General features: G+C 44.7%; 1 protein-coding gene across 2 annotated transcripts; it reads right to left on the bottom strand.

Annotated features, from left to right (window-relative positions):
• Positions 1 to 2124: 2124 nt before the first annotated feature.
• LOC100381553 (uncharacterized) lies at positions 2125 to 13563 on the bottom strand. Of its 2 annotated transcripts, none has more exons than XM_008660550.4 (7): positions 12343 to 13563; positions 12178 to 12256; positions 12007 to 12074; positions 11066 to 11216; positions 8238 to 8845; positions 5696 to 6139; positions 2125 to 4809 (listed from the first exon to the last, which is right to left on the bottom strand). In XM_008660550.4, the coding sequence occupies exons 1-7, from the start codon at positions 13283 to 13285 to the stop codon at positions 2618 to 2620; spliced, it is 4485 nt and encodes a 1494-aa protein (XP_008658772.1). In that variant the 5' UTR covers positions 13286 to 13563; the 3' UTR covers positions 2125 to 2617. The 2 variants fall into 2 exon arrangements, with proteins under 2 accessions (XP_008658772.1, NP_001348374.1); NM_001361445.1 differs by having other exon boundaries at positions 2233 to 4809; positions 8229 to 8845; positions 12343 to 13362.
• Positions 13564 to 15297: the final 1734 nt, after the last annotated feature.

Genomic DNA, 15297 nt, shown 5'->3' with positions numbered 1-15297 from the left:
TCAGGATAAAGGTGTCAGGCCACCTTTGCATTGAATGCTCCTGCGATCTGGTCGGTCGGTGCGGCGATTTAGTCAGGGTTGCTTCTTAGCGAAGGCAGGGCCTCGGGCGAGCCGGAGATATGTTCGCCGTTGGAGGGGGGCCTCGGGCGAGACGGAAATCCTCCGGGTCGGCTGCCCTTGTCTGAGGCTAGGCTCGGGCGAGGCGTGATCGAGACGCTCGAATGGACTGATCCCTGACTTAATCGCACCCATCAGGCCTTAGCAGCTTTATGCTGATGGGGGTTACCAGCTGAGAATTAGGAGTCTTGAGGGTACCCCTAATTATGGTCCCCGACAATTGATCTATAGCTCAGATGCACACTAGCATCATAGAACATTGATCTATAGCTCAGAGGCACATTAGCATCATAGAACATTGATCTATAGCTCAGAAAATATATGATCAAGCATGGTAAATAGTAATGTGCCAGTTGCGAATATATAAAACAGATTCTTACACGAGCCACGGCTGCGACATCCAAGAGATGCGCCACCCAGAGGCATTAAAGCATCATATACCATTGATCGACAGCTCAGAGACTAATAAACAAGTATAGATATATTCAAAAGTAACCATATAACTCAGCTCAACACATAGAACATTGATCTATAGCTGAGAAAATATATGATCAAGCATGCTAAACATTAATGTGCCAGTTGCAAATATATATAAAACAGATTCTTACACTAACCACGGCTGCGACATCCAAGAGATGTGCCACCCAGAGGTACTGCTTGTGCCCAGCAAGAGTAACCATAGAACTCAGCTCAACATAGAACTCAGCTCAACATAGAACTCAGCATAGAACTCACCCAGAGGTACTGGTTGGTTGCTCAGAGACTAATAAAAAAGTAACCATAGAACTCAGCTCAACATCATTGATCCTAGGTACTGCTTGTGTTGTGCCCAGCAAGAGTATGTAGATTTTGTTAATAAATATGTCATCTTGTTAATATACAGGTAACCAAACATGGACCATCTGATTTTTGCATCCCATGGGTCTTGCATCCTCATATACAGGTAACAAAACGGACGGATAACATCCAAGTAAATTATAGATTTTCTTGAAGAAATGCGTGTTCTAAACCAGATCAGAGCAACCAATACGAAACTGGATCCACAAATCCAGATCTGAGCAACCAATACGAAAATCATATTTGAGCAAGCACAAAATCGTATCTGAGCAACCAGATCCAGGGGGAGGGCAAGAAAAAGTGTCAAACCTCCGTACCTTTGACAGCGGAGGGAGAGCTCGACGGAGAGAGGGAGAGCTCGGCACAGACAAGTGATGGCGACGACACCGATGGAGATCTCAAGGGAGAGGGAGAGCTCGAGGGAGAGAGGGAGAGCTCGGCACAGACGAGTCACGGCGACGACACCGATGGAGATCTCGAGGGAGAGGGAGAGGGAGAGAGGGAGATCTCGAGGGAGAGAGGGAGGGCGAGTGGAGATGGCGTACCCGGCCGAGGCGGCGCCAAACCCTAGCACGCGGGATCCAGCTCGAGGGAGAGAGGGAGGGCGAGTGGAGATGGCGTACCCGACCGAGACGACGGCAAACCCTAGCACGCGGGATCCAGCTCGAGGGAGAGCTCGGGAAACCCTAGCACGCGGGGCTGCGCGAGCGAATGCGGCTGCGAGCGAGCTGCCGCGCGTGGGGAGCCTGGCTACCGAGCGACGCCCAAAATGGCCGTATGAGGCCTGGTTGAGAGGTGGGTTTTGCACCAAGCGAGACAGGCTCCGACCCCCACACAGGTAACCAAACAACATGCACCATCTGATTTTTGCATCCCATGGGTGTTGCATGCTCATATACAGGTAACCAAAGCGGAAATATGTACAGCACTGGAGCAGAGATATCAAACACACCAATTCTGCGTTAATATTAGAACAACTATTTTGTTGCTCCAAAATCTCTAAAATACATCATAGATATAGAATTTAAAGCTATTTAGACGTCAATACCACCGGTCACAAAAAAAGTAATCTAGACTGTCTGCCACTTCACCAAAATGGAGCAGAGATACCAAACACACCCTTGCGTTAAATCTAAGCGAAACAGTGGCATATAGATGGCAGCATCTCGCTGAATTTAAAAATGATTAGATTTCGCGTAGACAAAGGCATACAAGTAATCTGCTGAAACAGTATGACAGAATAATGAGGACCTGGACAATGTGTCGAAGACAGGAATTACATGAGGACGGTGGCAACCCCTGATCATTTTGACATCCGACATCATATGGTTTCAGTGTTCATGAAGTTTGTCATCAGGGATTAAATACATCATCACTGATCTGAGAAACAAATAATGAATGGCCACGTGTCAGTGGGGGGTGATCAGCTTATGCAAACCTACACCAACAGAAGGGGGTTGCACTTCACCCCCCAACAATTTCTAACTCCTACACCGACTAAATTACTAGCCCATTGTTAACGGGGAACATTCACTAGGCCTATCAGCTGTCAGGTTGTTAATAAATACGTGAGCTGAGCTACTACAACAAACAAGGCCCACCGACACAAGCAGCTGGAGATTTGCCCCGAGCTGCGGCCAATAACTCGGAAAACTAGAAGCTGTCAGTAATGGTTAAATTTCTTTCTGTGCCGGCTGTAATCCGATACGTATCTGAATGTCTGCCCGCAGTCAGGAGCCGAGCACTTGTATGGCCGCTCTCCAGTGTGCACTCTGACATGCTCAGTCTGAGCCCACAACCACTTGAAGGTCATTTTACAACCTTCCCAGGGGCATTTAAATGGCCTCATCTCGCTGTGGACACACTGATGTCGCTTCAAGTATTTGTGTGAGCTGAAACGCTTGCCACATGACTCGTCAGTGCAAATATTGCGCTTGTGGGCATTGAGTTCGGCCCTAGTCTCAAATGCCATGTCACACAGATCAATATCACACTGAAATGATCCCACTGCTTGTGTCCTCTTACCCCTTTTAGCAAAAGAAGCCTCGGCTGTTCTGCTCCATTCCGACTCCTCGACTACTGCAGGCTTGGACCTTGGCCTCAAGCTCTCACAGGGAGAGCGGACGAAACACGAGTAATCCCTCTTCCTTTTGTGTTTGCGTCTGACATAGCATATGATATCGGATCTATTTGAGCTCCCGATGCATCTAGACACCAGATCTGACAAATGGAAGCCATGTGGCTGGTCAAGTTGTTTATCATCTTTTCCTGCTCCCAAAATTGTGTCTGTTTCCACCACGTCTACAACTCTGCCTTCTGTAACAGAGGGCTCGTTGCTAGCCAGTGTTATTAATGTCAAGGAAGCTTTGCCAACTTCATCTTTCCCAGGAGCATCTGCTGCCTTGGACTCTTCAGCCAGAGCTCCAAGTAAAATATCAAAAGAATTTGATCCAGCCTCGACAGATTCTCCCTCATGCCCAGGGACTGCAGCCATGGAAGCAACTTGGGCGTCCTCTAACATGAGGACATCCATATGCAGGGATTTGTGCTTTATGTTAGCCAGATTATTGCCCAGGTGCTCAATGGCCTTGACAGCAGAATGGGCGTCATCGACCTGCTGCTCGTCACTCATCAAAACAGGTGAAACTGACAGAGCCTGAGTTGAAGCAGGAACATCAGCTGAGTCAAGGCAGCCAAAGACTAAACTGCATTGTCTATCAGCACTGTGCATCTCATTAAAGCTTGAATTTAGTTTCACTGGACCAGTACCCAGATGATGAGTCTCCAATCGATTGTCTATTGCAGATTTAGTAGTTTTTGTTTCAGTATTAGAACAGTAGGATGTCTTAGCACAACGCTCCTTGTTTTCAAGGAATGCTGCCACAGTTTCCCCATGCTTTCCTTCTGATACAGCCAAACCTTCTATCAGGTGTGAATCAACTGACTTCATATTGGGGTTATTGCGAAGCCCCATCTTCTCTTGATATTGTTGAACTTGCAAACGTTCATCTCTGCTCCCTAAAATATCATCCTGAGATTCTAAGCAGCCATTGCTTACACAGTCTATGCTTCCTTCCACAGAGGTACTTTCATCATTAAAGAAATGTTGAACAGAAAAGGCTGGTAAACTGCTCAGCTCAGTTGACTGTATACATCCTAGGTATCTAGTTACTTCAACTGGAGAGGCGTGTGGAGGTAAATCCAGGGAACCTGACAAACAAATGGAGTCATTGCACGTGCTAACACTCACTGGACCCTCACGGACTTGATGCATCATAGGATATTCAGCAACAGCGATAGGAATGTTAACAAGACAATGTCTTCCATGGCCATTCTCCTCGGAACATGAAGGCTTATCACAATCTTGCAGTCCACCTGGTTGCTCGAGGCCAGTTTGTCGAAAAGAATGATGTCTATTGTCATCCTCGCAAACATTTCCATTAGTGAATATTTCTGTTTTCACTCCAGGCTTAAGTTCCGCAGCAGTTGCTGTTGCACTAGAACCCCTCATAGTACCAATAACTGTGTATGGTGTCCGCGCTCTTTTGCAAAGCCACTTAAGATTAGGAACAACCGAAACAGGCGAAGGGCAGGAAAGCAGTCCCCCAAATGGCAAAGGAGACTGTTCTTGATTTTCTGATTTCTCTTTCCTGAGTTTGGCAGAATATTTCAGGTTTAGACCCATCTGTGACGTCCAGTCTCTTCCATCTTCCTCATGTCCCTCGTCGTCAATTGAAATATTGATCAGATGTAAATCAGACTTTGATGCTTTTGCAAGTGAAATGTCTGTACAATCAAATTGAAACTCAATTTCCTCAGCTACTGATATTGCAAGTGCTTTTAGTTTGACAAAGTCTGCAGAAAAAAATCAAATAAAAGTGCTTTAAGATCAGTAGAAATCTCAAGTGATATGGAAAGTAAAATAGAAGATAAGCATATTTGATTTACATTGTGATTTAGAACAATGAGTTCAGTTGCTAATTTCAGGAGTATGCTCAATTAGGGATTATCAACATGTATCTGTGAAAGAGGCCTTTTTCTGAAAGACGAATTAAATGAGGTTACCTTAATGCTCTGATGCAATTCTAAACTACAATGATATTCCCTCAACCCCGAATTGTATGTTGTTTTAGCTTTTCAAGCAACATATTTCACTTAACAGTGTAAACCCAGTGATTGGTAAGCTAATAGGTCAATATTTCTTTTGAGGCTTGAATATAAGATAGAGCTATAATTATTTGACAGTGAAAATATGTAATCTACCGATTATAATACAGTGAATGGAGTTTAGCTGCCTAACATTAGCGACACTGAGACAGATTAAGACAAAAATTTATGTTGTTCCATCGTTGTTGTAATTCCTCTGTTGGTTTTTGCTGATTTGCACTAGAAAGAAGGTAGTTGTAATTCCTCTGTTGGTTTTTGCTGATTTGCACTAGAAAGAAGATAAGTTGGCTCATCCGCAAAGCCAAAAGGGCATATTAGTTTCCACAATCCAGTTTAATGCATAAAGTATAGTTTTCCATTAAAAATGTAATATATTATTGATATCTAAAGGTATGTTCCAAAGATAGAATGTGTTAGTTGTAAAAACAAAATGTTTACATATAAACATGACCAACATGTCCAGTGAGTAAAAGGCTCCAGCTAATTACTTATTTTGTATCAAGTACGCAGGTTCATAAGAGCATCCACCAGCAGTCAAATAGAGCATGAAGATAGAAGTTTATTTATAAACTACCTGAGTGGCAAATAATGAGACCATGGACACCGCCTTTGCCCTCAAGCAACTTTTCAATCTCAAGGGCATGCTGCAGGCAAAAGATCCGGGGCCGTGCAAATGTACAATAAGTATTCCAGTTAATAGTACCATCAGAACTTTCTGCAGCTTGCGCATTGATGACATATTTGCCTGTTTGTTCACCTACTTCTGGGCCAAGACTGTCCTCAGAAATCTTATTCTCGGATTTTCCCCTGTCACTACATGAATGAAGAGTATTTTCACTTCTGCAAGAATGTGAAATATTGTTACATTGTGGCACAGGCCCATTAGGTTCATTCTCCCTTAAACAAACATCTTTATGTGAATTTACATTCTGATGACTGATGTTAGCTTGCCCCAAAGGAGTAGCCAGACATTGCTGTTCCGCAGGCCAAGAAGGTCTACTGGGAACAAATGAACATCCTGATACATAAGCAAAAGCATGTGTCAAGGTTCCAGAACAATATTCAGTTTTAATCAAATAGCAAGGTTAAGATAGTCAACTCTTGTGTGTTAAAAAATTAGAATGTACATGGCAAGGTAATAAACCATTTCTGAAAATGTCCTATTCTGATTGTTCAAAAAACATGCATGCAGATCACATCACTCTTCAGCATACATTTATTGCAGCCAGAAACTCTCATCCACAAGCACTTCATAATGGCCAATGAACCAGCCATCATGACCATGCATGTTCAATAAAAAAATAGTTTAGATTCAGGCTGCCTAAAACAAAAGGCTCTCTCCCAACCATAGCTTTTCTCTAAATTAGACAAAAAGGCCTTTTGCAAATTTGCCAATAATATGAAGGGTTATGTGAAACTGACATTATAAAGGTACAATTGCAAACTTGCCATTAAAAATCTGTGGACCCAACATAGTTTGGACTAACAACATTCAGCTGGAGGTTTTCCCGTAAAATGCAATGGTGGCACCCCTGGTCACATTCAGTTAATTTTAAGTTCAGGCGTTCAGCATCACACTGTTCCTTCCTAAAACATAAAGAATATCACAGAACAACAGCACATGTTTTTCTAACATGACAGCAGTATAATCTGTAGGTTCCTGAAGTCAAAAAAGCAATGACAACACCTGTCATCACCCTCCGCCTATTGCTACTGCCTACTGCTTCATTGTGATGCACAAGTTCAAGCTGTGGCCACCCAACCAACAAAATAGCCCAAGTTAACCACATCCCCTACACCCTTACACATTCATCTGTCCCTAGTGCTCCACCCATCCCTGCTCAAGATGCGGCAAGCCGGCAACGGAGCGGCGCCACTGCAAACCGGATGGACCCAAGCCACCACAGCACTTCCTTGCTGCAAACCTTCTCTGTTGCGATGGAGAAAGGATGAAGGGATTTGAGGATATAGCCATCTAGGGTTCTTGGGTTGCAAATAGTGGGAGAGTTCAATAAAGGTAAGAGACAGACATACAGGCTGTGGTCAAAATCAAAATAGCATTTCCATGTTGCAATCATTTTTTCTTCAGAACTTCTGAAATAGATTTTGCCCTTGGTTTCCAAAAGTGGCAAGCAGAAGGGATAGGGCCAATTTCAGTGGCAAATTCGTAATTCATGGATTAAAAAGCTAATCCAAGTTTGGGGCTTAAAGTAGTCACAAAATTGCTATTTGTCAAACAAAAAAGAAGCAAGAAAAAATGCATCCATCAATGAAAAAAAAATCCAAACACGTAGAAAGTTGTGTATCATTATATTAAGAAGGAAAAAGGTGAGGTTTATAGAAAACCTCGTACAACTCCACACAAAAAATGCATCCATTCATAAAATTTGTTGGAAATAATCCTGTCTAGGTGCATGCTAGTGTCTAGATTCATAACTTTAGTTAAATTTCAGCATGGAGTAACAGTAGTAACATAGACCATTTATTTGGGTAACATTCTGCATTAGTTAGGAGGCTATCACAGCCACAAATGTAACTCTCAGCAATGCATAAAGCCAGACGGAAAATCCGAAAATGCTAAGTCATTCCAGCCACCAAGGCCTAGTCATTCCAACCACCACACACATTGTGTTTGTTTGTGTGTGAGTTCCTGGTGATCTGTTTAGGGGCTATTTGCCTTTCAAATTTTCCATCACAATTGTATGATAAAACGACATGCATCAATGAAATGTCTACCTTAGCTCCAATGTCTGTGTGTATGCAGGCTAATATGTGGTTGGCCACAGAATAACTTATTATATTGTCACTTTGATTTACAATAATACTTGACTAATTTGAGATAAAGTGAATATATAATACTTTACTAATTTAAGATAAAGTGAATATATATCTACAATACATGTGCTACTATAACTCATGCTAACGTTTAGTGTTTACCAATATGTTATAGTAAATCACTTAGCAGAGAGTTACCATAATCTCATAAATTAGTATAGTAATCATGGTAACTCAGTGATCATAGAATAGGTTATTCTATGAAACACACACACACACACAGGCGCGCACGCACATATGAAATAAAACATTGGAAGCTAGGAAAGGCATACCAAACTTACTGTCAGTGGGACAGCATGGAATTGTGTTTGAACAATTATCTTTTTCAGAACTCATCTTGTATCTACTCGTGTGAGCAAGGGAAATCCCTTCCAATACTTCTCTTGAAGGTTGCAGAATTGCCATGAATGGATAACCAAGAATTCCACAAGCAACACAGGTCAATGACCCAGAATCAATGCTCAAATCAAAAGGTAGGTCATCCTCATCATCAGTATCAGCATTGACCTCATCCATGGAAGCAGATGCAGTTCCAGATGATTTGCTATTCCCGGACATAAATTTAGTTTGTGCGCCAATCATATGTGCACTGCCATCAGAGCTGTTATCTTTGGTGCCACGTTCACTAGATTCAATTCTGCAACCATCCTCAGACTTCTTCTCAGGAGCTTTTGAGCCAGAAGAACAGGAATGTAGAGCAGTCGAAGATGGTAACAAGTCAGGCTCCCAGAGCACAACATGACGAATTGATTTCTTTTCCAGGAAAGAACACAAAAGCTTGTTTTCACTAATCATGTCCTGCAAGAATTCCTGCTTCACCAGCAGTTCTCTTTCTTCTTTTTTCCGATCTCTCAAGCGAGAACGAATTCCAGACAATACATTTGGGGTTCTGAAATTAAAATGAACTACCAGATTCAAAGTGCAGAAAACAATAAGCATTGGTATGGTGCTCTAATGGTTGTAACAAGATCACTAAAAAGCTAGGTAAGCATAAATCAAGAGATCAAATATCAAGATTGTCAAGTTAAATTTGTAGAAGATGAATAATAGGTGTTTCTTAATAATTTAAGAATTTTAATAAAGAAAGGTTGTTTTAGCAGCAACTAGCAAATGCTGGATAAAAATCAAGTCATACATGCAAAGACAGCAAAGAAGTATCACCATATTACTAGTCAAGTTCTAACCCTAACTTTTGTCCAACATAGCTAGGCCAGAATTTCCTGGGCTTGCATTGGTGGAGCATGTCTTAGGCCCTGTTTGGCATGGCTCCAACTCCACAGATTCCTGTTCCTGCTGCACTCCACAACTCCAGGCGGAGCAGGCTCCACGTGGAGTTGGAGCTGACTGGAAGGAGGTGTTTGGCTAGCCGTCATGTGCTACCACTGCAGAGGGCAGAGAGCCCGCAGTCCAAGTCGCTGCAGCCGTGCGGTCGGGTGCAGGGCGCAAGGACTGGTGCACGCCTAAGCCCAGGCGTGACGAAGACAGACGGCGGGGCTCTGACGCACGCCTAGGCGATGCATGCAGGAATACTGGCGGCAGGGGCAGCGTGCAGATGGGGTGTGTTGCGTGCGGGCAGACAACAGTGAGGGCGGCACACGCCCTGGCAGGGCACACAGCAAAGACCGGCGGCTGGGGGCGGAGGACGCAGGAGATGGGGTGCGTGCAAGAGGAGTAAGAAGAATAGGGTTCTCAGGAAACAATCGCAACATTTTTCCTGTGTAATGGATGGCATTGATGGGTAAATAATATATAACTCTATGTCTACATCCATATTGGATTGGTTTGGAGCTAGAAAAGAGGTGCTCCAAACTCCAGCCTCAAAATGAACTAGAGCTCCACCAACTCCATAGAGGTGGGCTGCTCCAAAAAAATGTGGAGTTGGGGTGTTTGGCTGGCTAAACTCAACTCCAGAGTCTAGAGTTTGGAATTGGAGCCATGCTAAACATGGCCTTAGGTGCTTCAGAAAATCCTGAAGCTAGAGTTGTGGACCTTTAGAGGGCATTTAGATAAGTCATTTTGTTTATTATTTAGATTAAAAATATTTTTAAAACTATTTAAATTTATGTTATAAACTACAGCGCACACTGAAGCTGGAACCGAGAGCAGTCCCAAACACCCCTATATCACTAGCTTTCAAGACATTTTCTCTTGAAATTGCATCAACACAGAATCATTGGCATTAGGACTCCACTACTAAGGAATTGTTTTTCTATTGCATCATGAATTATTTTTTTCATTTTAATTCCTAGCATAAGCAAATGTAAGCCAAGTAGACTGATGATCCAGCAACATATAAGTTGCAGATATATAAAGCAAATCTAATTATGGATCTTCTAATAACATCGTAGAAGAGTGCAATCTTGAAGCACACTATTTCACTTCTGATGTGCTATATTCAAACATCATTAAGTTACTGATATCTGATATTTTGATTGTTGCCAGAATATAAATTACAATTAAAAATTTAGCCTTTTAGCAACTGAACTTGAATCCAAAAAATATATAGAAATAAACAGTCAACAATTCCAATCAAATTATCAAAATCTATCTTTTAAATTTCTGTAGAAGCATCATAGCCAGATTTCTAGGGACTCTAGCAATACCAACTTATCGGTCTACTCTAGTCCCAGGAAGCTAGCAATTTCAGTGGCTTCACTGTTTCCTAATTCTCTTTTTTTCCCATACATAATATCTTCAATCCTGGTTTCTCTATTGATGTTAACAAACAATGGAAGCCCAAATATTTATTCATAGGCAATGACTGATAAATGCCCAAAAGAATCATTCTGAACCAAAACAAATGTAAGAGCTAATCTTATTCAATACACAATTACACAGGCCATCTTATATGTGTGTGTACGCGCACGCGTTTGCTGGAGCTCATTAATACTTTAAATTGAATCATATTACAGGGACTAGCAGCTCATGCTGCGATTCACTAAAGGCTGCAGATTGTAAGCTACATTCAAGCACCCCATGCCTTCAACATGTACAAAACAAGGCATATAAGCCAGACATAACGAATGATCTAGTCCTAGCAACTAGCTGCAACAGTCACCATGTCAAGAACTTGCTGTTTTTTAGCAAGTACTATTGCCTAAAAGCTTACCTGGTTATAAAAGAAACTGCTAGCAAGTACAGAAGCTGCTGATGAGAGAGCATCGGAAGATAATTCATCACAGCCCTTCGTACGGCAGCCTCTTTAGCAAATTTTAACCATTGTGGAGTTGCAAAGTTGGCAGCTTCACCACAATTAAATCCTACATTGTAGTCCAGACAATAAGAACTGTTAGTCAAATGGACGGGCCAAAAAATAAATTAAGTAATGCATGTCCTGAACACCATGCTTCTGCAAACATGTAGATAGTCAGTGTTTTAAGTTGTTCCAAGGAGCAACATATCTCCTTTCTTCTAGTTGACCAAAATAATTTTTTTGTCTGTATAGCTTGTTTAGTCTTGTACATAAAAAAGCCGTCAAGCGAAAGGAGACTATTAGGAAAAATTATGAAGGCAACACGGGTACGGTCAGCCATTAATAGTTATTGAAACATTAAAGCGGTTTTTCAGACTAGCCTTAATTGCACATGGGAACTATTATGTCAACAGGGAAAACAAGAAATCTAGCTTCAGTGAAGAGCAGTTCAGAATCATCAAATTGATCGTTAGTACTATATATTATCTCGAGCACCCTCAGTTTGTTATATAACTTCAGACTATCCTTAATTGCACATGGGAACTGTTCTATCAACAGGAAAAACAAGCAATCTAGCTTTAGTAAACTAAGTAAAGAGAAATCCAGTATCATCAAAATGATCGTTAGTAATATACATAAGATCTCGAGCACCCTCAGTTTGTTATATAACTGATGAGGGGAGCACTGATCCGTTTAAGGATTGTCCATGAAACCATTATTATTTTGTTTATACTGCTCATACCATGAAGGTGAAAATCTAGCAAAGCTGGAATAAACATAGTTAACAAATAGCACATCACAATCAATTCAATAAAGCTGTGCCAAAAAGGCATCATTAGTTCAATGGCATAACTAACCATGACTAAACCCAATGTGGTATGCCCTTGGGAATGTCACCACAAACTCTCCAGGATACTGTACTAACCTGAAACAGTACATATCAGCAAAGAATTCATAAGAATCTGATGTCTGAATAATATCATGAACATTTGACCCAATGGAAACGCTGGCCATTTCAGAGCTTGTACCTACAGCAGGGCACACCACGGGCTACAAGAACATCTGGAGACATCAATGTTGTCTTCTCCCCAAGCACTGCCAGCGATGCTGCGTGGATTAACAATACAAATTTATGGAACCTGCTAGACCACAACCGAAACATTCAGACGGCGAGCATGAGAAAGGACAAATACCAAGGCGGTCAGGGTTTCCTCCATATCCATGTACACGAATAACTTCCTCGAGCTCTGAGGCTCGGTCCCCAGGGACTGCATACCATGTCTTGGGTGCACCGGTGTGAAGGAAGTTGAGACTGTGCAATTCATGATCTTCTACATGCCATGCAAACCAACTAAAGAGCATCCCGATGTACACCATTGGCGAGGTAACCCCAGGCACATCATCTGGCATGAATCGCGTAAGCGAACCAGGAGCCCGCGCAATCGCCTGGAGGTTCCATGGGCTTCCTGAGAGCCGCCACCCAGAGCCTTTCTCCCCCTCTTCCACCTGATCGCTCTCTCGTCTCCGTTTCTTGTGCCGCTGGGACTGTTTTGGGGCGGCAAAGCCAGACCCCGGAACGTCATTCGCATACTCGATATAGATAGGCCTGTCAGCGGACGCCTTCCAGAAAAGGGATTCCACCTCTAGTGGAGTAGGCTCGCGAAGCCCAGCGAGGTGGATCTTGGAGAAGGCGCGGGACTTGGCCTCAAACTGGTCGAGCGTGTACCGCTCGCCGCTCTGCCACACCTGCTTGAGCACCTGCGGAGGCGGTCGCCCACGCCGCGGCGTGCCAAGCTCCTGGTGACGGGTCGTGAACACAGCGGCGGATTCCGGCAGCGAGGGGGCAGTGGCGGAGGAGCCGGAGGCAGTGGTGGGGTTGGCGGCTTCAGAGGAGGAGACGAGGGAGCGATTGAGGTGCGCGAAGACGAAGCGGCGGGAGGGGCGCGGGTAGGGCGGGATGACCTTGCAGATGCCGTAGGCGGCGGCCTCGCGCTCCACGCGGGAGAGGAAGGCGATGGGGTCGGCGAACTCCGACTCCGTGGGGCGGTACTCCGGGGCGCGCGGGAGGCCGCGGAGCCACGCCGGCACCGTGGGTTCTCCGGAACCGCCCGTCGCCACCGCCGGCGGAGGCGACATCGAGGCGGCGTGGGCGCTAGGGTTTTGGGAGCCGGCGACGGGAAGCGGAGGCGTGGAGGAGCATTTGGGGGCTGTGGGGGGTGTTGTGAGGAGGGGATGGGAGGGGACGGAACTGGATTGCCTGTGTTGGCGTGAGAATCCCGTGGGGGCCTATGCGCGCGGTGTGGTTTGTAGGCGGTTTACCCGGCACGGAGGCGTGGTCGTCGGCACGTGGGTGGGAGGGGAACGCGTCCCAGGCTCCCAGTGCACACAGCACACAGGCGGTTGCTGCTGTCGTTGGTACGCTGCTCGGCCGGCAAACCGCATATATACTAGTACAACCGCCTTGCTTTTCGAAAAGACCGCGCGTCCGCACCGGTTTTGTGTCACAAGACGCCGCCTCCTACAAAGTTCCGTCGTTATCCGATGTTATTCTATTGAGACGACGCAGATTAACTAGATAAGCCAAGAGCAAGTACGAAACTTTGGATCTTGAAAGCATATGGTGCCATGATTTCTTTGGTAGCAGGGATTTAAGGTAGTGTTTGCGAAATATAATCAGTCTTTTCAGTTGCATTCTAATCTAAAAATATAAAAGTGATAATATAAAGAAGCATGGGTGAACATGTTTTACTAAGAACATAGTAGAGAAAAATGGAATGAAAACCATTGAAAAAATCATAGCCAAAATCAGACACATTGTCGACTTAAATAGTCGTTTCGGTCAATATAGTGCACGAACGTAATAATCGTCAACGGAGTGGAGCGACCAGAAAAAAGATGAAGCGGTCTCAGCCGATGCACGAGGTTCAGCAATCCTCTCACTCAAGTAGTTGACTACTTAGGATGACACAAGTTTCAAAGGCCTGCTCTCTTAAAAACATGTGTGCATAAGTGCTGGAATTGAGTGCTTGACTAGTGGCTGAAGAGTGACGACGAAGTGCGCGCGGAGCATATCGTTCAGCAACTCCTACTCTCTAACTCCAACAACATTTTGAGGTTCAACAGTCTTCTCACCTGAGGTGAGCACTTGGACAATTGAATTAGGTGAGCACCCACAAGGACGAACCTCGGATGAATAGAAGGAACACCGACGAGGACCAGGAGGCTGGAGCCCCGCCGCCAAACCAAGACTTAGCTAGCACTCCACTCTGTAGCTTCTAAGCTCCCCTTCCACCCCCGATAAAGACACTTAGGAGCCTCTCCTCCCTTTCTCGCTCGCTTGTTACCCCTACTACGAGTTTTGATCATCAATGATGTGGTACCGTAAGTCGTCGATTACTGGAAGTAGGGACGTTCTGCCCGAACCAGTATAGATCTTACACCAACCACGCACACCCTCTGGAGCCCGGAACATGCACAATGAATTTACTTGTCAGAGCGAGGTTTGAAACACCAATAATTGGTGCACCAGGTAGGGCTTGCGCATTCCGCGACGATATTTCTAAAACTCTGGATGGCTAGCAACGATAGCGATGTGGCCTAGACTCCCGGGACGACCATTCGCTTCGGGAGTCTGGACTTTGTCGTCAACGAAGAAGGAGAGATGGTGAGGGCCTTGGAAGCCCCATCTCCCTTGGCACACGACTTGCCCGACGTAGTCGGAAGTCTCGGTGACCTTCGTCTCGAACCACCTCAGAGGAACTGTGGACCGCAAGGATCGCCATGACCCAATCGTGTCGAGGTTGTGGGGGTACCGGACCACGTTTGAGACTCATTCCTCGACATCCTTCTATCTAGGTCAGAAGACAGACTCACGTCCCCGCCTAGCGAGGCCAACTGCAACCCTAGTCAGGGATGTCTCGCAGCCAACACCACGGGAGATCATCTCCCCCATGCGGGGAGCCTAGATGAGGCCTCGCCCAGTATCATGGTGCGTACTGCGATGTCTGCCCCGCCTCAGCTCAACCCGCTTCCCCAAGGGCCACTGTCGATCAAAGCCTCTCATGGAGCGACCAGCACCCCGCGGCAAAAAAGACGAGAAAGCCCACGGGGGAGGACGGGGCTGACGGCGCAACACACCAAGTGACTGG

Source organism: Zea mays, chromosome 9 (assembly GCF_902167145.1).
Source record: "Zea mays cultivar B73 chromosome 9, Zm-B73-REFERENCE-NAM-5.0, whole genome shotgun sequence".
In the NCBI taxonomy this organism is placed as follows: domain Eukaryota; kingdom Viridiplantae; phylum Streptophyta; class Magnoliopsida; order Poales; family Poaceae; genus Zea; species Zea mays.
This window is presented reverse-complemented; position numbering and strand designations above follow the sequence as displayed.